The 26,154-nt window shown below is 46.4% G+C and overlaps 1 protein-coding gene across 1 annotated transcript in view; it reads left to right on the top strand.

Moving 5' to 3' along the window:
* Positions 1 to 26,154, top strand: part of MED13L (mediator complex subunit 13L) — a 205,707-nt gene that overhangs the window by 99,125 nt on the left and 80,428 nt on the right. The window contains exon 4 of the mRNA XM_071571766.1: positions 5,932 to 6,015. Coding sequence (XP_071427867.1) covers positions 5,932 to 6,015 — 84 coding nt within the window. The remainder of the gene's footprint in view (positions 1 to 5,931; positions 6,016 to 26,154) is intronic.

Genomic DNA, 26,154 nt, shown 5'->3' with positions numbered 1-26,154 from the left:
TAGCTCTTACAAATTTGGCTGTTTTCTCAGAATTAAATTCATCAGACCAGTCCCACTTTTTCTGAACTTCTAATAACAATTCCAAAATAGACTGCATCTCTGGATTACAAAATATAACATGCCATTTTGCAGAATGCAGCAGTGGGTCATTTTTCTTTCAGGAAAGAAGCAAATCCTTTGATCTGGTCTCGTTTAGTGCTGTAGATTTATTAGTAATGAGGTTTGCATGATGTTCCCGTGGCTGTATCCATGAGGGAGGGGGAGGAGTTACCTGTGTCTGCCCAGCAGGGCAAGGCTGAGCTGCATGTCCACAGGTACAAGGGTTGGGTGTTGGGTTTCCTACTTTCCACCTCCCCAACCTCTCTAGGGGATTTTTGTAAAAGTTTAAATCACAGAATCCCAGACTGTTCTGAGTTGGAAGGACCCCCAAGGATCATCGAGTCCAACTCAAGTCAGTGGCCCACACAGGGGATTGAACCCATGACCTTGGTGTTATCACAACCAAGTTTTAACCAACTGAGTTCTGACTACTTAGAGTGAATGAAAGTTGTAGAAATTAAATTCCAAGTCTAGAATGCTCACAAGTTCTTTCACAGCTCTGCAGTATAAAAGGGAACATTGATTTGATATGTTTATTAATCTGTAGTACCCAGTTACCTGCACTCCCAGGGGCTGCTTTTATTCTTTGGGCCTCTTGTGGAGTAAATGTTTGATTATTTTATTTTCAGTAACTTCACTGCAATGGGTGGGCAGAGGCAGAACTGCTCAGTGCAGGAGGGTCTGGGAACACACCTGGGGTGTTTCTGTCAGCAGCGCTTGGGGAACTCACCTGGGAGACTGAGAGTCTCACTTCATGTCCTGATAACCTGATATGGTTCATGTCTTGATAAGCTGAGATGGTTTGTATCATGATAAACTGATGTGATTCATGTAATTATAAGCTGAGATGGTTCGTATCATGATAAGCTGATATGATTCATGTAATTATAAGCTGAGATGGTTCGTATCATGATAAGCTGATACGATTCATGTAATTATAAGCTGAGATGGTTCATATCATGATAAGCTGATACGATTCATGTCATGATAAGATGATAAGATTCATGTCACAATAAGCTGATATGGTTTATATCATGTTAACCTGATATGATTCATCTCATGATAAACTGATATGGTTAATATCATAATAACCTGATACAATTCATGTAATGATAAGCTGATGTGGTTCATATCATGAAAGCTCATACTATTCATGTCATGATAAGAAAATAAGATTCATGTCATGATAAGATTGTAAGATTCATGTAATGATAAATTGACATGGTTCATGTCATGATAATCTGATATAGTTCATGCCATGACAAGTGGATATGATTCATGTCATGATAAGTGGATACGATTCATGTCATGATAAGCTGATAAGATTCATATCACAATAAACTGATATAATTCATGCCACCATAACCTGATATGATTCATGTCATGATAAGCTGATAAGACTCATGTCACAATAAACTGATATAATTCATGCCAGCATAACCTGATATGATTCATGTCATGATAAGCTGATAAGACTCATGTCACAATAAACTGATATAATTCATGCCACCATAACCTGATATGATTCATGTCATGATAAGCTGATAAGATTCATGTCACAATAACCTGATACGGTTCACATCACAGTAACCTGATGTGATTCATGTCACAGTAACCTGACACGATTCATGTCACAATAACCTGATGTGATTCATGTCACGATAATACGATTTCTGCCACGATAACCTGATTAAACAGCCCCAACCCCTCACACACGACCATCCCACCACTCTCCCAATGGTATTTTTTACGTTATTATAGCTGAGTTCACTTTAAGTTACCCGCTTTTTGGCTCTTTTTTGTTGTCTGCCATAGCGAATCTGAGGTTAACATCCTAACTATTTAATTTAAAAGCAACAGCCACATGTGTGTGGGCCTTATTAAAAAGCGAATCAACACGTTAAACTTCAAAGGCCGTGGTGTCCCGTGCTCAGGGAAAGCTCAGTGAGTCAGGCAGGAGGCGGGATGGAATTACCTGGTGCCGCGGCAGCAGCGCTGGGGCCGCGGGGCTGGGGGAGAAGGGAAGGACATGGTGGGAGAGGGGGCCGCGATGAGATGCTGCCCCTCAGGGAGGAGCTGTGAGGGAAGAGCCGCTTCTCATGGAGGTACCTCCCCTCATGGAGGAATCTCCTCTCATAGAGGAGCTGTGAGGGAGGAGCCGTGGGCAAGAGCCGCCCCTCATGGAAGTGCGGTTCCTCACAGAGGAACCATGAGGGAGAAACAGTGAGGAAGGGGGAGCCACCCCTCATGAAGGAGCTGTGAGGGAGGACTCTCCCCTTATGAAGGTGCCTCCCCCTCATGGAGGAACCTCGTCTCATAGAGGAGCTGTGAGGGAGAAGCCGTGAGGGGAGAGGGAGAAGCCCCTCATGGAGGAACCTCGTCTTGTAGAGGAACCGTGAGGGAGGAGGTGCTGCTCATGGAAGTACAGTCCGTATGAAGGAGCTGCGAGGGAGGAGCCACTGTTCATGGAGGTGCAGTCCCTCATGGAGGTGCCCTGAGGGAAGAGTCGCCCCTTGTGGAGGAGCCATGAGGGATGAGCTGCCCCTCATGGAGGAGCTGTGAGGGAGGTGCCTCCACTCATGGAGGTGCAGTGTCTCATGGAGGAGCTGTGAGGGAGGAGTCTCCCCTCACGGAGGTGCAGTGCCTCATGGAGGAGCCGTGATGTGGGAGCTGCCCCTCATGGAAGTACAGTCCATATGGAGGAGCTGTGAGGGAGGAGCCCTGTTCATGGAGGTGCAGCCCTTCATGGAAGTGCAGTCCCTCATGGAGGAGCCGTGAGGGAGAAGTCTCCCCTCATGGAAGTATCAACAATAGCGTGGCCAGCAGGCCCAGGGCAGTGACCCTTCCCCTGGACTCTGCCTTGGGGAGTCCACACCTTGAGTGTTGTGTTCAGTTCTGGGCCCCTCAGTTGAGGCAAGAGATTGAGGGGCTGGAGCGGGGCCAGAGAAGAGCAACGAGGCTGAAGAAGGGACTGGATGTGGCACTGAGTGTCCTCTGAAACACCTCCAGGGACAGAGAATACACCACGTCTTGATCCAACCCTACTGTGACCACCAGCCCAGGGCACAAAGTGCCCTGGGCTGGTGGTCACAGTGGGGTTGGATCAAGGATTGGACGTGATGATCTCAGAGGTCTCTTCCAACCCAACTGAGAAGAGCAACGAGGCTGAAGAAGGGACTGGAGTACAAGTGCTGTGGGGAGAGGCTGAGGGAGCTGGGGGTGTTCAGCCTGGAGAAGAGGAGGCTCAGAGGTGACCTCAGCACTGTCTGGAAGTGCCTGAAGGGAAGTTGTGGCCAGGTGGGGGTTGGTCTCTTCTCCCAGGCACTCAGCAATAGGACAAGGGGGCACGATGGGCTCAAGCTCTGCCAGGGGAAATTGAAGTTGGAGAGCAGAAAGAAATTCTTTGCAGAGAGAGTGCTCAGGCATTGGAATGGGCTGCCCAGAGAGGGGGTGGATTCCCCATCCCTGGAGGGATGAGCTTGGCCGTGGCACTGAGTGCCATGATCTGGTAAAGGGACTGGAGTTGGCCCAAGGGTTGGACTTGATGAACTCGGAGGTCTTTTCCAACCCAATCCATTCTATGATTCTGTGAAGTGCAGTCCCTCATGGAGGAGCTGTGAGGAGGAGCCGCCGTTCATGTTGGTGCACAGCCCCTCCCAGAGGTGCAGCCCCCATGGAGGTGCCATGTGGGCACTGCGGGCACTGTGGGCTGGGCAGGAGGAGCAGCACCTGCTGTAACTGAGCCCCGGGAAAGGCCACAAAAAGGGGCCTGTGCGCAGCTATTCCTGTCACTGCCCCACCCCAGCACCCACATTAGTGATCATTTGTGTTGATTGGCAATATAGACAATGTTAGAAGAGCTGAAATGCTCAAAATATTGTGGTTAGTGCGCCCTGGTTGGGGATTTTTGGTGGAAGAAGCATAAACAGATGGGGTGTAGCACTGGGACAGCAGCGGCTCTGAGGGGCTGAGGGAGTGCAGTGCTTCGTGTAGTTAAATAACTGCTCACCATCTCCTGGTTTTAGGGGTTTTTATTTCTTTTTACACATTGTTAGAGCTGAGTGTGAAAGGACAGTGACCCTCCGTGCTCAGACAGCACGAGCCACACGGCGCTGCCATTGCCTTTGCCAGGCCTGCACTGCTGCAGGGCTCCTGTTTTATATCTGATTATTCCTTGAGTAACCCAAGATTTAGTGTAGCAGGGAGGGCTGACTGATTTTAAAGGCCAAATCTGCCCACAGAAATCTTTTTTCCTGGGCAAGCAGCATTAGTTTGAGGCAGCTGAACCTGCTGTGGTGACACAGTGGTGTGGCACTGAAGGGTGTGTGGTGGGGCACAGTTTATTACATTTTCTGCTGCTACAGATTATTTTCTTTAGGGATCTGATATAAACTTCACAGGCTTCCTTTTGTTCATGTAAAACACACTGGCACAGACTGTGATAGCAAATATTTCCTAGGGAAACAGTTACTTGAAGCTCCTTTTTTTCTCCCATTACCAATGTCTTTCTGGCTTGGCTTTCATATTCACTTTAAGATATTGGTATATTCAGCTGTACTGGATTCTTTTTGCTTTAATTGTGAATGTGCTGTTAGAATTTTCTTCAGTTTTAACTTTGGAAAACCCTGCCAAGTTTATACAGAAGAATTAGGAGCATATTAATATCTATGTTGTCAGTCATCCATTTCCTATCTGTGATTTCTGGCTATGCTTTTGAAGTGTATAACACACACTTTTTCTCAGCCTTGCAGAAACTACTTTCCCAGAATGTTTCATGTGATTTTTAGGGGTTTTTTTCCCCTTTGTTTTGGATAATCTCTAGCAACTGCTATAGAAACAAACTACTGGAAAACTTTGAAGAGTGGAAAAATACAGTTCTTTCTTCTAAATAAAAAAAATACTGAGTAGATGTGAAACATATGGGTAAAGTTTGTACATTGCTTGTAATAGTCTATAAACCACTGGCAACAAATGGCCGTTTTTTTCAGAGTATTTGAAGCATATTATTTACCTTACTGAAATATATTCCTTGGTAATGAATTTCTGGATGTGATCCCTTGGGCAAAATGTTTAATGCATGGAGCTTTCCTAGTGCTGGCAAATTGCTGGTGTGGTTCATCTGCACAGGAGGGCTTAGCAAAGGCATCAGACACTCCCCAACTTGTCAGTTTAAATTGGTTATTGATCACTTTACATCCTTTTTTGAGCCACAGGATATGCAGTTTCTGTAAAGAAAGGGTGGACTTTTAAAGGGACCACAGAGAATGGTAACTTATTTCTCTGATTTTGGTGATATGGGAGTGTGTGTGTTGCAGTGAGGTTTTCTGACAGAAGAAACAGTAATTATGGAAATTTCAGGACCTGAAATCATGTGAAGGAAAAATGGTTCATTGTTAATATTTGCTTAATACAGTTTCCTGTCATTCCTATACTAAACTATGCCAGAAATACAGGAATGCATATTCTTTATTGTGAAGTCTGAGAGAAAGACTGAATAGAAAACAACCAGTGCTAAAGAAGGGCTTTTGTTCAGGAAGAGTGTGAGAAATAGGATGATGGATCATTGAGGAGAAGAGCAACAGTGAGCAGAAAAGGCTGATGATGAGGGGAAAATGCTGTGTGAAGTTTGACATCCTGAGCTGGGACGGGGATTCTGTGACTGGTGTGGGAAGACAGAAAGTGGCAAAGTTATGTGGGACCCAAAACCCACAAAATTGATTTTGATATGATGGAAATTCAGCTGCCTAATCCCTTAGATCCACTGTCTTCAGAGACTGCTTTTAATTACACCTCAGGATGTAAGTGGTAATTGTTGCTCTAATTGTTTTCTAGATGCCTGATGGATAAAAACTTCGTAAGAATTGGAAAATGGTTCATAAGGCCCTATGACAAGGATGAGAAGCCTGTTAATAAAAGGTAAGGAGATCTCTCTATCTAGTCCTGCTCCTGTCAGGGTTTTATATGCATGATGGTAATTTGGTGCAGCATTTTGGTCATAGTTTTTCCACTTCTTTTACCTTGGAACAAATAAAGACACAGAGACTATGTCTTCATATCAGTAACACACAGAAAGAAATTAAGGAAGCTCTCGAGTCTTGTTATGATGATATAAGGTGAGGTGAGCTTGGTATTCATCATTAACTCCACAGAAATGTCACATTTATTAACAACTTCCAAACAGCATCTGCCTGTTTCTCTCATTATACCACAGAATTGCAGGTAGTTGTAAGGAATTATTTGAATTTCTGGACACTAAACCCCAACCTGACATTTTAAGCTGTAAAATGTCTATAGATTTAGTGATTTCTTTTCTTTGAGGATGCCAGCCTTGATACAGAGCTTTCAGTGCTCAGGCAGCTGCCAAATCAGCCCTGTAGGAGCGATTACTGCCCTGCTCCCACAGCAACAGGGAACAGGATCTCTGGCTCCCAGCTCGCTGCTGTTTCCTCTCCCAGCTCTAAAGGTTACAATGTTCTCACATCTTCTGGTGCTCGCATTTAGAGTCATCCGCTAAACAAGTTCTGTCAGAAATAATCTGAGTTAAGCTGAAACACAGATTTTCTAACGGGAATCATTTTGACAGAACTGGGTTAGGAAGTGACTAAACACGCAGTTATGCTGGAAGGGTTGAAGGTAATGAGCAGTGGAGATGAAGTGGGGTGGCAACTCGGCTGTGTGTGCTGGCAGTGGAGGTGCAGGTGGGAATCATTCTGCACACCACACGTGCCCGTTCCCTCTCGTCTCTCCGTCTCACTGCATTGTTTATTTAACTGCACACATGTCACAGTGCAATGCTACAAACCACTGGCTTCATTCTGTAACAGGTTTTGTGTTAAGCAGGTGCTTACAAGCAGCAGTTGTTTTTGAGAGATTGCAGTGATTAAACATGGATCTGTGTCCTTTCTCAAACAGAAAGTGTTAACTTAGCTCGGGGTTTTACCTTTTTTTGCTGTTTGCTTTGTGGCTGACTGTGTGTGTGTAACCTTTGATTTCACATCGATCTGATGTCAAGGAGCCATGGAAAGGTCCAGGTTTTCCTGTACCTTCTGTGTCCTGGCTGTGCGTAACCACCTTCCTCCCTCCCGTGTTCTCTGCTGCTTTTCTGATCGCACCAACATCAGCTTAATTTTCTGGAACATTAATTCCCTTCAGTGACGTCAGAACTGGTCACTTCCAGCTTCTGGAAAAGGGAGGCCGTTCCTTTCAGCTCAAGCTGTTTGTTTTACCCACGTCAGAGCAGCCTGAGCACTCAGATTAGATGCACTCATGAGCCTCCTGTCTGTTCCTGTGGGTATCAGTGTAAGAACTGAGCCCTGGGATACAGGAGCTGGTGTGTCACAAACAGCAGTGCTGGCGTGGAAGGCTTTGTGTCCTCAGAGCTCTGACAGGTTGGTGGGGCCTGTGTGTGATTTACACGTGTGTGGGACCACATCACCTGTACAATGTGATGCTCTGCAGGGCATAATTGCACGTGTAAATAAATGTTCAGTGTGCACATCAATGTGTCTGGTCTGGAAACTGTTACAAAACCTGAGTTCATGTTGTGTTTGAAGTGTTCCATATATAAAACTGGCATTGAGGGGTTTAGCATTGAAAGGCAGACTCCTGATTTGAAGAAAATAATGTTTGTTGTTGGTTTGGGCGAGGTGTTGGTTTCTCTGTTTATTTTCAAAAAGTACTTGTCACTATAGATGCCATTTCCAAAGCATTTATTTAGCAATAATAATAATGGCCTAATTTTAAAAATAGGCTTTGTGTTGTTTCAGGTTCTTAATTTTTCTGCTATAAATATATCGTTGGAATTAACTAATGTTGCTGAAATGTGGTAGTCCAGACTGCAAAGTGGACAGCAGAGTCACCTGCAGGCAGCACTGGGAAGCTTTGGGGACTAATCTGCCCAGACACCTTTTATTTAATCTTTTAAGCTTTCTTTCTCAGTGTAGCACAAACAGCTGTCTCCACACAAATTGATTCCTGTTAATTCCAGATCAATTCTTTGTGGGGCTCCTGCTCTGAGCAGCCACTTGTTCTGGACCAAGCAATAAGGAGCAGTGGCAGGGAGAAGGGGCCAGCTGAGGGTGTGGAGGTGCTTTAGCACTGTGGGGTTGCCTTCTTAACCAAAACAGTGGTGTTTTAAAAAAAATAATATTTAAGGTCATGCTAATGAATAGAATACTAGAAATCAGTTGCTTGTGTTTATGGTGGCCAGATTGAAGGCTGGGGACAGGTAATCCCTACTGAAAGTGCCTTCAGTGGGCAAAGAAATGGATCCATGTGGAGACGTACCCCCCTCTGAAAGGTGAAAACCAGCACGTGTCATTGTGGCAAAGAAACAGAAACACTTCCAAAGGCTGCCTTTGTGCTTGGGGCAGAGTTGGTCCTCTCCAATCTCCAGCATCCAGAGGCACTGACTTCATTTCAGGGTGTAAATGAACAGGGAAGGAGTTAAAGCTCAGGGGACTGGCTTTCAAGGAGTAAATTCCTTCAGGGCCTGTGGCTTTTGTGAATGGCATTAAGGGAGAAGGGCAGGAGGTCTGTGATTTCAGAATGAAGTCAGGGATGAAGTGGAGCATGGCAGTGGCCGTGACCTACTTATGCTGAGATGGGAGGGGAGCTGAGAACAGCAGAGGGACTGGCCTGCCTTCCCAGGCAGGGCTGGGAACCCTCTGCAGGAGGAGCTTCCCGGCCCTTCCAGGGGCAGGGAGGGACAGCAGAGGAACTTCAGACAGACCCCCACACCCTCGTGTTTTGTTTTCCTTGCAGTGCCCACCAGATGCTTTTGACAGGAAATTTAGAGCAGAATTGTGGGTTTGCTTTCCCAAGTATCTTTAATATTCTGTGTCAATTCCTGAACAGCTCTGTGTGTTTTATTGTCTGTACTACAGCAATGTGTGTCCAAAATAGGTTTCAGGCTGCTGATGGCAAATGGCAAACTTGCTTATTTTTCTACACAACTTCCCAAAGGAAATCTCTATGTTTGGAGTTGTCTGATCCAAGGCATTGATAGTTCCTTTCACTGTGTGGTGACAATCCTCCCTCACAGTCTATTCAGAATCCCTTTCCAAGATTTGTACAGAGTTGTTTTTGTTTTTGCAGGGGTGGGGTTTGGAAAGCACCACAATAAAATGTTAAACATCTTATTGAAAACAAAGTATGATCATCTTATGTGAGAATATTTGCTAATGACTTCAGTGATTGTTTTCTTGGTGTGTAGGAAACTGTGGAGAAAATCAGTTTGTTTTGAACTGTTTGGGCAACTTAAAATAGTCTCTTAAGCTGTTTTTAATTTACTTAAATGCAAAGAGCACTTGAAAAAATGATTGTTGCTTTTTGTAGCTTAAATAATTTGTAGGTCCCCCTTCTTCCAAAAGTCTGCTGGGTTTTATTAGACTGGGAAAAAAAAAAGGAGTTCTGTCAGTGGAATATTTTGAATTGGAGCTTGTTTTTGAACTTGTTTCTGGGTGAGAAGACTGAGAGGACAGTGTTTGGCTGGCCAGGCTGCCCTCTGTGTGTGGAACAGTGGGGTGAGTCAAATACAGGTGTTTATTTCAGTCTCCAAACAGATTTCTGGTGCTCACTGCCCCATCAGACAGCTGATTGTGACACCCTGGTGTATGTTTAATTTTTTATTAAGATTTTAATTCCTCAGCTGAGAAATGGTAACTGATTGTGCACGTGCATTTGCTGTGATGCAACAAGGAGGGTTTGATTGCCTTGACTTTGAGAAAAAGAAGTCATATAAATTATTTTAATTCTGTTTGTGTACTTGTATTTTACCATGTTTTTAAAAAGTCCATAATCACAGAATGGATTGGGTTGGAAAAGCCCTCCGAGATCATCAAGTCCAACCCTTGGTCCAACTCCAGTCCCTTTACCAGATCATGGCACTCAGTGCCACGGCCAAGCTCAGCTGAAAAACCTCCAGGGATGGGGAATCCACCCCCTCTCTGGGCAGCCCATTCCAATGCCTGAGCACTCTCTCTGCAAAGAATTTCTTTCTGCTCTCCAACTTCAATTTCCCCTGGCAGAGCTTGAGCCCATCGTGCCCCCTTGTCCTATTGCTGAGTGCCTGGGAGAAGAGACCAACCCCCACCTGGCCAGAACTTCCCTTCAGGCACTTCCAGACAGTGCTGAGGTCACCTCTGAGCCTCCTCTTCTCCAGGCTGAACACCCCCAGCTCCCTCAGCCTCTCCCCACAGCACTTGTGCTCCACTCCCTTCTCCAGCCTCGTTGCTCTTCTCTGGCCCCGCTCCAGCCCCTCAATCTCTTGCCTCAACTGAGGGGCCCAGAACTGAACACAACACTCAAGGTGTGGCCTCCCCAAGGCAGAGTCCAGGGGAAGGGTCACTGCCCTGGGCCTGCTGGCCACGCTAGTTTTGATACAGGACAGGATCCCATTGGCCTTCTTGGCCACCTGGGCACACTGGTGGCTCCTGTTGAGCTTCCTGTCCCTCAGTCCCCCCAGGTCCCTCTGCCTGGCTGCTCTCCAGCCACTCTGTGCCCAACCTGGAGCGCTGCAGGGGTTGGGGTGGCCAAAGAGCAGGACCTGCACTTGGCCTTGTTGAACTCCATCCCATTGCAATCAGCCCATCTCTCCAGTCTCTCCAGATCCCTCTGCAGAGCCCTCCTGCCTTCCAGCAGGTCGACACTCCCTCCCAGCTTGGTGTCATCAGCAAATTTGCTGCTGATGGACTCAATCCCCTCATCTAAATCATCAATAAAGATGTTAAACAGGACTGGACCCAGCACTGACCCCTGGGGAACACCACTGGTGACCAGCTGGATGCAGCTCCGTTCACCAGCACTCTCTGGGCCCGACCCTCCAGCCAGCTCTTAATCCAGGAGAGGGGACACTTGTCCAGGCCATATAAACATATATGTTTCTTTAAGGTGGTGTATAGCGCTGCTATAGTAATATATTTGCACAGTCTTGAGGACAGAATTATAAATGAGGGAAGACTGGGAAGGAAAATAAGAAAAATCACTCTGACTTAAGTGATGTGTTCGTATTCTTGACTTGTCAAAGTTAATGATTGAAATACTGAGTAATAAGCAATACTGTGTTTTCCAATAGTTCCTCCTAGCCCTGTAAAAAGAAGCTTTTCTATTTCAGTTTAAGAGGCTTAGTTGCCAGAGAAATATTTTCCCGTTTTTGAGGTTTAAGTTCTGAAATGTTCATCTTTGCTGAGTTTCTTCTGAGGATTACTTATGGTTTCAGTAAAACCATACACCAAACTGGTGTGTTCTATCTGGGCTTGGTGTTATTTAATTGGTAATCCTGTGTGTGCTAAAGCTGAATTAACTCTTACCTTCTCTCAAATCCTGGGTAGTGAACCCAGTGCAATATGGGCTGTGTTCATATTTTAACAGAGGGAATAGTTATAAAATACAGATTATAAAATGAGAGTTTTCACATGCATTTTTCAGCAAAAGCTGAAAATGTATCAAGGTGATATCAAGGTGTCCTTGATAACAACATGTTTATGTTTGTAGGTATTTTTAAAGTAATTTAATATTTTATTCCAGTATACTAGTCTAGTATAATGAATAAATAGAATTTATTTTTATATTTTATAGACAAAATGTAAGTAAAACATTATTAACAACTTAGTGTTGCTTAAGGATACTACTAGGATGGCTTGGCAAAGTGCTATTCAGCACTACCATATTAATTCCTTTTATCTATTCTTATATATGCTGCTGGTAGTCTTGGATTATGTTCTTTGTCTGTGTCATATTCCAAGAATCCTGTGTGTAAAAACCTTGACTGGAAATGTTAGCACACTGTGCAGGTAAAAGCATTTTGGACTGAAAGCCTCAATCTTCATGTGCTTTATCACCAAAATAGCCTTCAGGATGAGCTCTAAATTATGAGGTTTTCTGTATTCAATTGTCTTTTTATGTTTTTTTTTTTTTTATTTAGTAATGAAAATAGTAAGGCAGTGTTGGATGGGAGCTGGGGAGCCCTGTCAGGAGCACCCTGCACACCTTGGGTGTGTCACTGCCCATGTTGGGTGTGTCACACCCTGCCCATGTTGGGTGTGTCACTGCCCATGTTGGGTGTGTCACACACTGCCCTGTTGGGTGTGTCACTGCCCCTGTTGGGTGTGTCACTGCCCAGGCTGGGTGTGTCACACCCTGCCCTGTTGGGTGTGTCACACATGCCCTGTTGGGTGTGTCACACCCTGCCCATGTTGGGTGTGTCACTGCCCATGTTGGGTGTGTCACACATGCCCTGTTGGGTGTGTCACTGCCCCTGTTGGGTGTGTCACACACTGCCCATGCTGGGTGTGTCACACATGCCCTGTTGGGTGTGTCACACATGCCCAGTTGGCAGTGCCAGCACACTGTGGGTTGTGCCCCTGAGCTTCACAGCTCCCACCCATTGGCCTGGCCTTTCGGCTGCTTTCCTGGGTTAAAGCCTTACAAAGGCAGTGGCAAAGCAGCCCCAGGCACGGATTCTTCAGATTCCCTGACCCTTGCCAATCAGGATAACGCCCTGGGAACAATGGAAGGGCTCCCTGCATGGGGTCGGTGGTGACTGTCACTGGAGCTGTGCTCCTCCTTTGCTGTGCTCCTCCTTTGCTGTCCCCACCTCAGCTAACTCGGCTGTGCGTGTCCCATACAGCTGTTTGCTGAAGGCATGGACAGAGCACAGGGGGTGTTGAGGGTGTGCTGGGGGTTCTTCAGCCCTGTCAGGGTTCATGGTTTGGTGGTACAAGGGGGTTAGGAATTGCATCTTCCCTTGTGTTGGTGACAGAGGCCACGTTGTTGCAGTGACCTCCTCCTGCGGGTGCAGCATTACCTCAGTGCTGCTGGTGCAAGGGGGGTGGCATTGGCACTGTCTGTGTGTCCCTGACAGCCAGAACACAGTGTGGGACCCTCATTCCCTGCAGGAATTCCCAGCGCGGGCAGGATGGAAGGAGCCAGCAGGGTGTGCAGCAGGGCTGGTACTCACAGGGTGATCTGCTGTGGCAGAGCTTTGAAGGGTGTTTGTCATCTCCAGGTGTTTGGCTCCTCCTGAGCTCCCAGCACGGGGCACAGACACTGCTGACCAACATCCACAGTGTGCAGGGAGTTGTTAGCAGAGTTCTGAGCCCTTCCTGAACTGAGAGGGAAAAACTCCACCCCGTGTGCCTGGGCTGTGCTTCAGCCAGTCCCAACATCCACCTGCTGTCACACACCTTGCACAAGGTGGATTTCTGTGAGACTCTGGATTGCCTTTTTCCTTCTGGAATACCCAGAATCCGTCTGTTTTCAGAGTGTTTTTATAACTGCCACCTCCTTGTAGGATTCTGGGGAAGGCAGGACATACAGGATGTGTGTGCTGGGATATGTGTGTGTGTGTGTTTCCTCTTTTTATCATTGGGGGGATATGGTGGCATTTAATTCTGTGGATTCCCATCTACAATGCAGAGGAGTTATCTCTAGAATTTGGAAGTTAAAGATCTTTTTTATTGGTTTAATTAATGTGAATGAACAATTATATAAACTGATCTTGTAATATTTAACTTCTCGATATTGTAAACGCTTCTCTTGCAGTTATTATTTCCAGGCAACATTATTTCTATAGACAAATATTTATAAATATAAGGTTGATGGAATGCCTAACTGTATTCCAAATATTTGCATTATTTAATGCAATTGAGAGATTTTTTTTCATACCTCTGTAACTTTTAAAAAATTATCTAGTAAATGGACTGGAGCTGGACCAAGGGTTGGACTCGATGATCTTGGAGGTCTTTTCCAACTCAATTGATTCTATGGTTCTATGATAAATGATGGAAATATTTTGGACTAGGAGTGTACAAAAGGCAGGTAGTTCAAGAAAATCAGAGTTGCCTATTTCTGTCTCTTCATTTTATGCTTTGTGTAGTTTAGAAGTGACTCAGTCTCTTCTTTATATGCTTTTGGATACACTTGTGTCGGATACTTGAACTTCAGTAATTATATTTGAAGCCTGGCTTAATCAGGACTTGGTGACCAATTAGTGCAGTCCCACTAATGTTCAAGCTCCTTTTCTCATTATACACTCACTGCTGGCACTGCATGGGAAGGATAAACGAAGTGCCCCTGATGTGCTGCTAATGAGCTTTGTCAGGGCTCCCATTGCACTGTGTGCCAAACACAAGTGTTGTCACTTACTGTATCAGTCATGGATTGACTGAAGGGCTTCTGTAGATATTTAGAGGGTCTGAGTTTTAACACAGAGATCTGTTGCAATTCTAATTGTAGGGGTGCTGCAGAACCTCCACGAGCAGCTTGCTGGGGGTGCTGAGAATCACCCTGGGTTTGGTCCTCAAACTCATTCAGGATCCTCCTAGGCAGTGGGGACTCTTCTGAGTTCTGCAAAAACTGTGGCACTACAGGATTTGTTTTCAGCCCAGTTCAAAAGTAAATACTCTTCCTCATAGCCACAAATAAACTTGGTGCCTGAAGCAAAAAAATTCTTCAATCTCCCTCCAAAAATAAGAAAGAAAACTTCAGTTGAAAGCAATTCCATTGAATTATTTCTGTCATCAATAATATCTCTTTTTTTTTGTTGACTCTTCTATACCTCTTTAAAATAACTTAATCTTGAAATAAAGAAAAGAGTTGTGTTGGTTATTTATTCTCAAGGTCTGTTTTCTGAGACTTATGTTACCTTAAAAGTTTTTGCTAACTCTTATTTTCTGATATTTTCTGAAGGCTCAGACTGAGATGGTGACAGGGCAAGGGGGAATGGTTTTAAACTGAAAGAGAGTAGGGTTAGATTAGATACTGGGAAGGAATTTTTGGCTCTGAGGGTGGGCAGGCCCTGGCACAGGTTGGGCAGAGAAGCTGTGGCTGCCCCATCCCTGGGAGGGTCCAAGGCCAGGTTGGACAGGGCTTGGAGCAACCTGGGCTGGTGGGAGGTGTCCCTGTCCATGGCAGGGGTGGGAAAATCCTTTAAACACTGTCCAGTGATGTGATCTTTGTGCAATGCCACACCAGCCATTGGAATTGTGCAACCAGGTCACTTGTTTAAGAAATCACCAGATTTTGGGATATTAATGGACTGTTTTGTGACTGGTATAGCAAAATGTTATGGAAATGTTATTTTTAAAAGGTAATTGTCTGGAACCATTTATAAGCTGAAGAGAAAGCTGAATTAGTCTTGTGAATGCTTTTAGTGTCTTAACTTATTAAATTGTCAGAGTCAGGATAATAAGACAGTTTTAAAGTAGCTTGTCTTTGGTATGAATTTGCTGCTGGTTTAGAAGATAACAGACTTGAATGCACACTCAATATATCATTTATAATCTAAATAAGGTTGTATAAACCAGTTCTGGGTGGGCCTAGTAATGCACACAAACCTCCATCTGCACAATGAACAGTGAGCTGTGGGCCTTCCTTTTCAGGGATAAAATGAACATTGCAGGGACCACTCTGCTGATGCACAGCAGTCACAGAGCAGGTACACCCTAAAGTACATCATCAGCGCTCCAGGCTGGGCACAGAGTGGCTGGAGAGCAGCCAGGCAGAGGGACCTGGGGGGACTGAGGGACAGGAAGCTCAACAGGAGCCACCAGTGTGCCCAGGTGGCCAAGAAGTCCAGTGGGATCCTGGCCTGGATCCAAAGTAGCGTGGCCAGCAGGCCCAGGGCAGTGACCCTTCCCCTGGACTCTGCCTTGGGGAGGCCACACCTTGAGTGTTGTGTTCAGTTCTGGGCCCCTCAGTTGAGGCAAGAGATTGAGGGGCTGGAGCGGGGCCAGAGAAGAGCAACGAGGCTGGAGAAGGGACTGGAGCACAAGTGCTGTGGGGAGAGGCTGAGGGAGCTGGGGATGTTCAGCCTGGAGAAGAGGAGGCTCAGAGGTGACCTCAGCACTGTCTGGAACTGCCTGAAGGGAAGTTCTGGCCAGCTGGGGGTTGGTCTCTTCTCCCAGGCACTCAGCAATAGGACAAGGGGGCACGATGGGCTCAAGCTCTGCCAGGGGAAATTGAGGTTGGAGATAAGAAAAAAGTTCTTTGCAGAGAGAGTGCTCAGGGATTGGAATGGGCTGCCCAGAGAGGGGGTGGATTCCCCATCCCTGGAGGTTTTTAAACACAGATTGGACGTGGACTGGAGCTGGACCAAGGGTTGGACTTGATGATCTCGGAGGTCTTTTCCAACCCAATCCATTCTATGATTCTATGATTCTATGATTCTATGATCATTAGTGAACTCTGCTGGCTTCAGTTTATTTGGCAGCTGTGGAAAGCACCAAAATTGTGAGGTGTTGGCTCCAGGCTGTCAGGGAAGGGACAGGGGTGGTGCTCACCCAGGACTTTGAGCTACTTCTGCCCACCTTTCTCCCTCCTCTTTGCCTCTGAGGGCTCCTTCTTTCCTCCTACATAGTCACTGTACCAAACTCTGTTCTGAGCTCAGCAATAGTTATTTTTAAGCCAGTCTGGAGCAGGAGGAGCTGCAGTCAGAGCAGTCTCATTTGGTGGTACAAACTGGGTAGAGTTGTGTTACTGAAGTGCAGTGAGAGGCCACTGGTTATTCTTGGCTGCTCTCTCTGAGTGTGTAGCACGAAGTCCTGACTGGTGACTGGGCTTTTAATTTTCCTCTTTGCAAAGTCTCACATAGTTAAAATGAACCTTTTCATTGCAGAGTGGGGCAGGATGGGGAGGGAGAGGTTCTGGCAGCAGATGTGTGATCAGTTGCCTGCACACCTCCCTCAAACTGAGATTTCAGGGTGAACTGTTGCAGAATTTTGCCCTTTCAGGGCAAACTCTCATAGAATCACAGAATCACAGAATGGTTTGGGTTGGAAAAGCCCTCCGAGATCATCAAGTCCAACCCTTGGTCCAACTCCAGTCCCTTTACCAGATCATGGCACTCAGTGCCACGGCCAAGCTCAGCTGAAAAACCTCCAGGGATGGGGAATCCACCCCCTCTCTGGGCAGCCCATTCCAATCCCTGAGCACTCTCTCTGCAAAGAATTGTTTTCTGCTCTCCAACTTCAATTTCCCCTGGCAGAGCTTGAGCCCATCGTGCCCCCTTGTCCTATTGCTGAGTGCCTCAGGAAAAAGCCTCTCTCTTGTTTGGAGTTGCAGAGCACAACTTGTTCCTTCAGCCTGTCAGGCCAGGTGTGGTCTGAGCCCGAGGCAGCGTGAGCAGCACACGTGGAGCTGATCCTTCCCCAGTCCCAACCCCTGGGCAACTTTGAAGTGCTCTCAGTTTGGCAGAGAAGTGACTTTGTGTGTTCTGAGTGTGTGCACTTGGGAAGTTGAGAAATCATGGACAAGTGAGCAAACACTGGATAACATTTTGAAAACAAAAGCTGGATTCTCTTCCAGTGTTTGTGTCTGAGCTGACTAAATTCCCTTGGGGGTGGGATAGACCCACTTGTATGGAGTCAAGTCCTCTGGTTCACACTGGCTTGGCAAACAGTATATTTATGTCAAGTTTTGTTTCTGGAAAATTGGTGAACATAAAATACCTGAAATAAATCAGACTGCACATCATAGAATCATAGAATGGATTGGGTTGGAAAAGACCTCCAAGATCATCAAGTCCAACCCTTGGTCCAACTCCAGTCCCTTTACCAGATCATGGCACTCAGTGCCACGGCCAAGCTCAGCTGAAAAACCTCCAGGGATGGGGAATCCACCCCCTCTCTGGGCAGCCCATTCCAATCCCTGAGCACTCTCTCTGCAAAGAATATTTTCTGCTCTCCAACTTAAATTTCCCCTGGCAGAGCTTGAGCCCATCGTGCCCCCTTGTCCTATTGCTGAGTGCCTGGGAGAAGAGACCAACCCCCACCTGGCCACAACTTCCCTTCAGGCAGTTCCAGACAGTGCTGAGGTCACCTCTGAGCCTCCTCTTCTCCAGGCTGAACACCCCCAGCTCCCTCAGCCTCTCCCCACAGCACTTGTGCTCCAGTCCCTTCTCCAGCCTCGTTGCTGAGGTTGGAAGAGACCTCAGAGATCATCAAGTCCAACCCTTGATCCAACCCCACTGTGATCACCAGCCCAGGGCACTGATTGCCCTGGGCTGGTGATCACAGTAGGGTTGGATCAAGACATGGTGGATTCTCTGTCCCTGGAGGTGTTTAAGAGGACACTCGGTGCCACATCCAGTCCCTTCTCCAGCCTCATTGCTCTTCTCTGGCCCCGCTCCAGCCCCTCAATCTCTTTCCTCAACTGAGGGCCCAGAGCCTTTGCCCTCCCTGGTTTGTTTTCTCAGTCAGTTTGAATGTCATGGTGACAACTTTTCCTTTGGAGTTTCCTTCTGGGAGAGGGGAAGGGGGAAGGCATTCCTTAAGATGTGGGAGCTGTGGGTGCCTGTGTGGAGGATTCCCAGACTTCCCAAACATGGTCTCCTGATCCCTGAGGTGCCCTGGCAGGGTGGGAGGCTGGCCCTGCTGCCCAGGGTGCCTGTGGGCACAGCAGGGCATGAGGAGCAGAACCTTGATGGGGGGCAAGGTGGGGATTCAGGGGCAGATTGAATTCCCCACCAACCAAGGGGATTTTCTGTCTCCTGAGCAGAGCAAGCTGCAAAAATGACTTTGAGGGATCTCATCTCTTTTTAATCCCTCCGTGTTCCCAGCTGTTAAAGACACGGGGAACTGCAAGTGTTTTTTGGATGATGATGATGTCAGTACATCTAATTATATAATTTCCATCTGCTGACTGGAAAGCTGATGGAGAAGAGCTGATGGAAGAACATTAAAATATCTTCCTTTTTTTTTTTTCCTTCTTGTTGAAGGATCCAACAGTCTAAACTACGGGACTGGATGTCTGACGTACAGATTATTTTTTCCCTGGTTTTCAGCTCATGTGGGAACAAGTCTGTGCACACACAGTGTCACTGAGATCACATTTATATCTGATGTTTTGAAGAACAGCTCCCTAGGACAGGGACACAGTGAAATGACTTAGTGCCCCTCCCAATTCCTAGAAACAGATTTCATTTAGGAAGGAGAGGAAATGTTGCCTGCAGAGTCTGAGGTTCAGATGCAGCGTTCAGCCCTGCAGACAGAGCAGAGGGACAGGTCCTGGGACCTTGCAGGAGCTGGGCCATGATGTGCTTCTACTGCTTCAAAAGAATCAGACCCAGAGAGTCTCCCTGAATAATCCCTCACATGACAAATGTCTCCAGCAGTGCCACAGCTCGGGGAGGGCTCTCAGCTCGTGCCAGGAATACAGTTATTTTTCTGTACACTCGGGCAGCTTCCTGCTGGGTTTGACAAAGAACTCGACATATTTTTGTGTTTAACAACTGTTGATGGATTTCCCTTTTGTGTGTTTAATTGAGTTTGAACACACACAGTATTTCAGCCTGCAAAAATACTTGTTGGTAATTAATACCATAGCTCATCTATGCCCTGGGTGGACAAAGGCTGGGGTTTTGGGGTTAATTTTTTCATTCATTATTGTACTGTGAGGGCTCCTATTCCTGTGTGATGGGGAGAATGTGACTGTCTCTGTCCTTTTGGATCTCAGTCCTTTGGATTTCAGTATGTCTGCTCTGTCCCTGGTCAGTTCATCTCCTTCACAATGAAGACTCTTTATGTTCTTTTTATGGAATTACTATTTTTTTCCTTCTGCTCCTTTATTTCTATTTATATTGAATTCCATTTGTGGGACTTTTTTGGTACTTTTTTCCCCACTTATTTTTATTCCCCCTCATCCAGCCACTGATTCATCTGAAGTTGTACTACAGTTCTTTGCCTTGGATTCTAACTGTGATATTTCTCCAGTATCATGGCAGTAGCAGAGTTTGTTATTGTGCCGTTTCCTGCCTCTTTCTAATTCCCATTATTTAGGCTTAACAATTGTGAGGTTTCTTTTAAATGCAAAGTTAAGTCAAGGACTGTCTGAGAGCTGGGAAGGAATCAAAGCAGGCCGAGGGATCTCGGGAGAGGCACTTAAGTAGCTGCAGTGTTTGGATAAATGAGAGAATTAAAAAAACTAATTAAAGTAAGCTGGAGCCCTGAATGAACTACCCACACGGAGCTGGTTAACACAGCTCAGTCCAAACCTATAGCACTTGTATTAATGGCAAAAATGAACAGAGAAATAAATATTTCACTAATGGAAGTTACCATAGGAAAAGCTATTCTGAGTGAAGGAATTAAATCTTGTAGAATGCTTGATTAAGAAATTCTTTTAGCCAATGAGTTTAATTATCCATTCCCCACCCTGAGCATCACGTGGTGCTGTTATTTACAGGAGATAACACTAATACTGGTAATGAGACCAAATCTCCCCTCTGTTATAGTGCCTGTTTTCTGTAATAAGCTGTGCAGTGTGCCAGGAGTTGCTGTTGTTCTTTTTTCTCCAGGCCCTGAACGTTCACAGTCCTGTCACACACACACTGGTGATTTCAGCTGCATTCCCATGTTCCCTTCGTGTAGCATTTGTGATCTTGGAGGATTCATTTTGGATGTAAATTACCAGTTCAAGAGTATAAAAAGAGAACTCTATTTAATGTCCCAATTTTGAATGATGGTTTTGCGTGAGTGGAGATGATTTACTTTGAGTTGAAAAATAAACTACTCCATCCTTTTGCATTGCCTGTCACAGTAGAGATCTGGGAACAAGAGTGTCGGTTTGGGGGGTTTGTTTTGCTCAAGAGCGTCAGTTTGGGGGGTTTTGTTTTGCTCAAGAGTGTCAGTTTGGGGGGGGTTGTTTTGCTCAAGAGAGTTTGGGGGGTTTTGTTTTGCTCAAGACTGTCAGTTTGGGGGGTTTTGTTTTTCTCAAGTGTCAGTTTGGGGGGTTTGTTTTGCTCAAGAGTGTCAGTTTGGGGGGTTTGTTTTGCTCAAAAGTGTCAGTTTGGGGGGTTTGTTTTACTCAAGACTGTCAGTTTGGGGGGTTTGTTTTACTCAAGAGTGTCAGTTTGGGGGGGTTTGTTTTGCTCAAGACTGTCAGTTTGGGGGGTTTTGTTTTTCTCAAGTGTCAGTTTGGGGGGTTTTGTTTTACTCAAAAGTGTCAGTTTGGGGGGTTTGTTTTGCTCAAGAGTGTCAGTTTGGGGGGTTTTGCTCAAGACTGTCAGTTTGGGGGGGTTTGTTTTACTCAAGAGTGTCTGTTTGGGGGGTTTGTTTTGCTCAAGAGCGTCAGTTTGGGGGGTTTGTTTTGCTCAAGAGAGTTTGGGGGGGTTTGTTTTGCTCAAGAGTGTCAGTTTGGGGGGTTTGTTTTACTCAAGAGTGTCAGTTTGGGGGGTTTGTTTTGCTCAAGAGAGTTTGGGGGGTTTTGCTCAAGACTGTCAGTTTGGGGGGTTTTGCTCAAGAGTGTCAGTTTGGGGGGTTTGTTTTGCTCAAGAGCATCAGTTTGGGGGGTTTGTTTTACTCAAGAGTGTCAGTTTGGGGGGTTTGTTTTGCTCAAGAGTGTCAGTTTGGGGGGGTTTGTTTTGCTCAAGAGTGTCAGTTTGGGGGGTTTTCCTCAAGACTGTCAGTTTGGGGGGTTTGTTTTACTCAAGAGTGTCAGTTTGGGGGGTTTGTTTTGCTCAAGACTGTCAGTTTGGGGGGTTTGTTTTGCTCAAGAGAGTTTGGGGGGTTTGTTTTGCTCAAGAGTGTCAGTTTGGGGGGTTTGTTTTGGTCAAGTTGCAAACTTTACACCACTGTTTTGAGTCTGTTCTGACTTGGGTTTATGGCACATTTTTCAGGAAAATTCTATTGATTATACACTGATATTTAAGGAGAGCTTCGTGGACTGTGTGCTTGTCATCTGTGTGGTATTGCAGAGCAATCCAGCTCTCCTGGAGAACAGATGGGCCAATAAACTCTGCACCAAACCTCCACACTTATTTTAGAACCTATTTCTGGTGCAGTGCAATCGACAGCAACAAAGAATTAAAAATAGCAGGGCTCTATTTTAGTCTGTCCTGGTGCCTCTGTTGATGTCACTGTGCTCGTGTGACCTGATCCTGGAGGTGTATCTTTTTCTCTGCTCCCTGTTTTGTTGTCAGCTGCTCTAATAAAGCTGAGCTTACAATTTCCTTGGTGTGAAACTCAAGGAATTAAACAGGGAATACTTGGCTTCCACCCCTTTGGAGCCAGGGGGGTGTCCTGTCCTCCCTGTGCTGTGTTACAAGAGGCTTAAAAATTTCAAAGCCCTTTCCAGAGGGTTAAATAATATTCTTTAAATGAAGAAACTTATAATTTGAGGAAATAATCTGAACTAAAGTCTTTTCAAAATAATGATATTTTCTATCAGTGTTAATAAACAATGAGAATCCCAACTAAAATCAAACTGGGAATGTTGCACTAATTTCACCTGTCCTTACACTTTGCAGGGGCTCCTTCACTGAAATTCCAGCTAAGCTGACTTTGATGTGAATTTACTGTTCCTTTGTCTAAAGGTCCCTATAACAGCCAGTGGAGTGAATTTTTACATAGTCTGTTGGTAGTGTATTAAAGCAAATAAATAGATTAAAGCAGATTATAATGAAAAGTACACTGGGAATGTCAACATACATTCAGCAAGACAAAGGTGTGGTTGGTTACACACACACACCAACCAGGAGGTCAGAGAGAGTCAGACACATTTATAAACACTCAGCTGGCACTGCAAAGGAACGAGATCAGTGTCATTCTGCCAAAAGCAGCACGTTGACACTCTGGGTAAAAGGATCATCTCAGTGCTACTGGGCCAAAATCTGTAGTATATTTATTTATTGTAGTTAAAAATCTTAAAAGAACTTGGGTTTGGGGGCATTCAGTGGCATCTTTGTGCTTTAATATGCAGGTAGCTGCTTGTGGGGCCTGCTGACAGGGTTAGGCACCTACTCAGGGTTTATTTTAGAGGAGTTGGGCACTATTTGTTTCTTTAGGGTCCTGCTTGATGTCTCTTTCCATCATACAGCAACCAGTTGCTTTTACAATCTTGCTCTGAAGCTGGTTGGGGATGCAAGTCCTGTGTTCAGAAATGAATAAAGGATATGAAATCCAACTGAGGGTTTGTGAGATTTTAGTATTTTAAATGCCTGAGTTTTTATTTTTTGCAAAGTACTTAAACTGTTTTGGAGGGTTTTATAAGAAAGCTTTAATTTTGTCACTCCTGTTAGCTCTCCTTCACAGTCAGCTTGTTAATTCCTGTTAATTGAGGAAGGCTTGTCCAACTGCTGCTGAGTGTGGCAATAGAAGTACATATTTGTTAAAACACTTAGGAATGGGCAGAATGATTTAACTCAGCCTTCACAGGCTGGGTGTGTGTGCACACACTCTCCAAATACAGTTATTTTGCACAGTTTCTGTCTGTGTGTTGGGGAATGTGTTCTGTGCAACCCCCTGAGCCGACTCCCTGCTCCTCCTGCCTGTCTTAGAATCATAAAATCATAGAATGGATTGGGTTGGAAAAGACCTCTGAGATCATCAAGTCCAACCCTTGGTCCAACTCCAGTCCCTTTACCAGATCATGGCACTCAGTGCCACGGCCAAGCTCAGCTGAAAAACCTCCAGGGATGGGGAATCCACCCCCTCTCTGGGCAGCCCATTCCAATCCCTGAGCACTCTCTCTGCAAAGAATTTCTACCTGCTCTCCAACTTCAATTTCCCCTGGCAGAGCTTGAGCCCATCGTGCCCCCTTGTCCTATTGCTGAGTGCCTGGGAGAAGAGACCAACCCCCACCTGGCCACAACTTCCCTTCAGGCACTTCCAGACAGTGCTGAGGTCACCTCTGAGCCTCCTCTTCTCCAGGCTGAACACCCCCAGCTCCCTCAGCCTCTCCCCACAGCACTTGTGCTCCAGTCCCTTCTCCAGCCTCGTTGCTCTTGTCTTCTCAGTTGGGTTGGAAGAGACCTCTGAGATTATCAAGTCCAACCCTTGATCCAACCCCACTGTGATCACCAGCCCAGGGCACTCTGTGCCCTGGGCTGGTGATCACAGTGGGGTTGGATCAAGACATGGTGGATTCTCTGTCCCTGGAGGTGTTTCAGAGGACACTCAGTGCCACATCCAGTCCCTTCTCCAGCCTCGTTGCTCTTCTCTGGCCCCGCTCCAGCCCCTCAATCTCTTGCCTCAACTCAGGGGCCCAGAACTGACCACAACACTCAAGGTGTGGCCTCCCCAAGGCAGAGTCCAGGGGAAGGGTCACTGCCCTGGGCCTGCTGGCCACGCTAGTTTGGATCCAGGCCAGGATCCCCTTGGCCTTCTTGGCCACCTGGGCACACTGGTGGCTCCTGTTGAGCTTCCTGTCCCTCAGTCCCCCCAGGTCCCTCTGCCTGGCTGCTCTCCAGCCACTCTGTGCCCAGCCTGGAGCGCTGCAGGGGTTGGGGTGGCCAAAGGGCAGGACCTGCACTTGGCCTTGTTGAACTCCATCCCATTGCAATCAGCCCATCTCTCCAGTCTCTCCAGATCCCTCTGCAGAGCCCTCCTGCCTTCCAGCAGGTCGACACTCCCTCCCAACTTGGTGTCATCAGCAAATTTGCTGCTGATGGACTCAATCCCCTCATCTACATCATCACTAAAGATGTTAAGCAGGACTGGACCCAGCACTGACCCCTGGGGACACCACTGGTGACCAGCTGTCAGATTTTGTAACAGGTGATTATTGGAGATTGGTAATAGATGAGTGTATGTGTGGTTAGAAATACCACAATAACTGTTGTGTTATTTCTTTTTTCTAATTGATGTCATGGGATTCCTTTGCTGGCAGAATGTTTGCATTTCAAGGAGCATTTCAAATATGTAGTCCTATTTTTAGGAGCTTCATTTGCATGAGAATTTTGTGGCCAGGTAACACAATTCAAGTCAATATTTAGGCTTTTCTTGTTTGCCATATGCTCTGACCTAGTTTTCTTAACAGATAATAATGTATTAAGAATCTTAACGATTTTTTAAAATTAAAATTATATCTTTCAACAGGAGCATTAGGAAAACATTTACTAATGGTTGAAAAATGTTAACTGAGCTGTTCTGCCCAGGACACTTCAATATTGGGGGAATATTTGTTGTTGAACATAAGAAAGGAACAACCTAATCTGATTCTTTTCCAAGGAAATAAATCATTCCAGTGCAGAGTTCTTATTTTCTATCTGCCTCCTCACCAGCAGGTGTGCCATAGTATTGTGTGGGACAGTGGCACAGGACTGTGCTCCTGTGGGAGCCAACCTGGGAAAGGCTGCCCTGGAGCTGTTCAGGCAGGGAGGGAGGGATCTGCTGCTGAATCCTCCCAGGGTGGATCTGCTGCTGGATCCCACCAGGGTGTGTTTGCTGCTGGATCCCACCAGGGTGGATCTGCTGCTGGATCCTGCCTGGGTGAATCTGCTGCTGGATCCTGCCAGGGTGTGTTTTCTGCTGGATCCCACCAGGGTGGATCTGCTGCTGGATCCTGCCAGGGTGTGTTTGCTGATGGATCCTGCCAGGGTGTGTTTTCTGCTGGATCCCACCAGGGTGGATCTGCTGCTGGATCCTGCCAGGGTGTGTTTGCTGCTGGATCCCTACAGGGTGAATCTGCTGCTGGATCCTGCCAGGGTGTGTTTGCTGCTGGATCCCTACAGGGTGGATCTGCTGCTGGATCCTGCCAAGGTGGATCTGCTGCTGGATCCTGCCAGGGTGTGTTTGCTGATGGATCCTGCCAAGGTGAGTTGGCTGCTGGATCCTACCAGGGTGGATCTGCTGCTGGATCCTGCCAAGGTGTGTTTGCTGCTGGATCCTACCAAGGTGGATCTGCTGCTGGATCCCGCCAGGGTGGATCTGCTGCTGGATCCTGCCAGGGTGTGTTTGTTGCTGGATCCTGCCAGGGTGGATCTGCTGCTGGATCCTGCCAGGGTGTGTTTGCTGCTGGATCCCAGTAAGGGGGATCTGCTGCTGGATCCTGCCAAGGTGAGTTGGCTGCTGGATCCCACCAGGGTGGATCTGCTGCTGGATCCTGCCAGGGTGTGTTTGCTGCTGGATTCTGCCAAGGTGGATCTGCTGCTGGATCCTGCCAGGGTGGATCTGCTGCTGGAGTGTTTTGCCCCCCCCATCCAAGGGGAGCTTGTTATGGACAACAGCAGGCACAGTTGTGGTGCCCTGCAGGGCACAGACTCTTCCTGCAGCAGTGAGATGTCAGGGTTTGCCCCCACCCAGGTGCCTGGAGTCAGGAATTAGCACGGTCTCTCAGGAA

This window comes from Pithys albifrons, chromosome 17, assembly GCF_047495875.1.
Source record: "Pithys albifrons albifrons isolate INPA30051 chromosome 17, PitAlb_v1, whole genome shotgun sequence".
Classification (NCBI taxonomy): Eukaryota; Metazoa; Chordata; class Aves; order Passeriformes; family Thamnophilidae; genus Pithys; species Pithys albifrons.
Note: the sequence above shows the minus strand (reverse complement) of the source record. Positions and strands in the feature narration are given on the sequence as shown.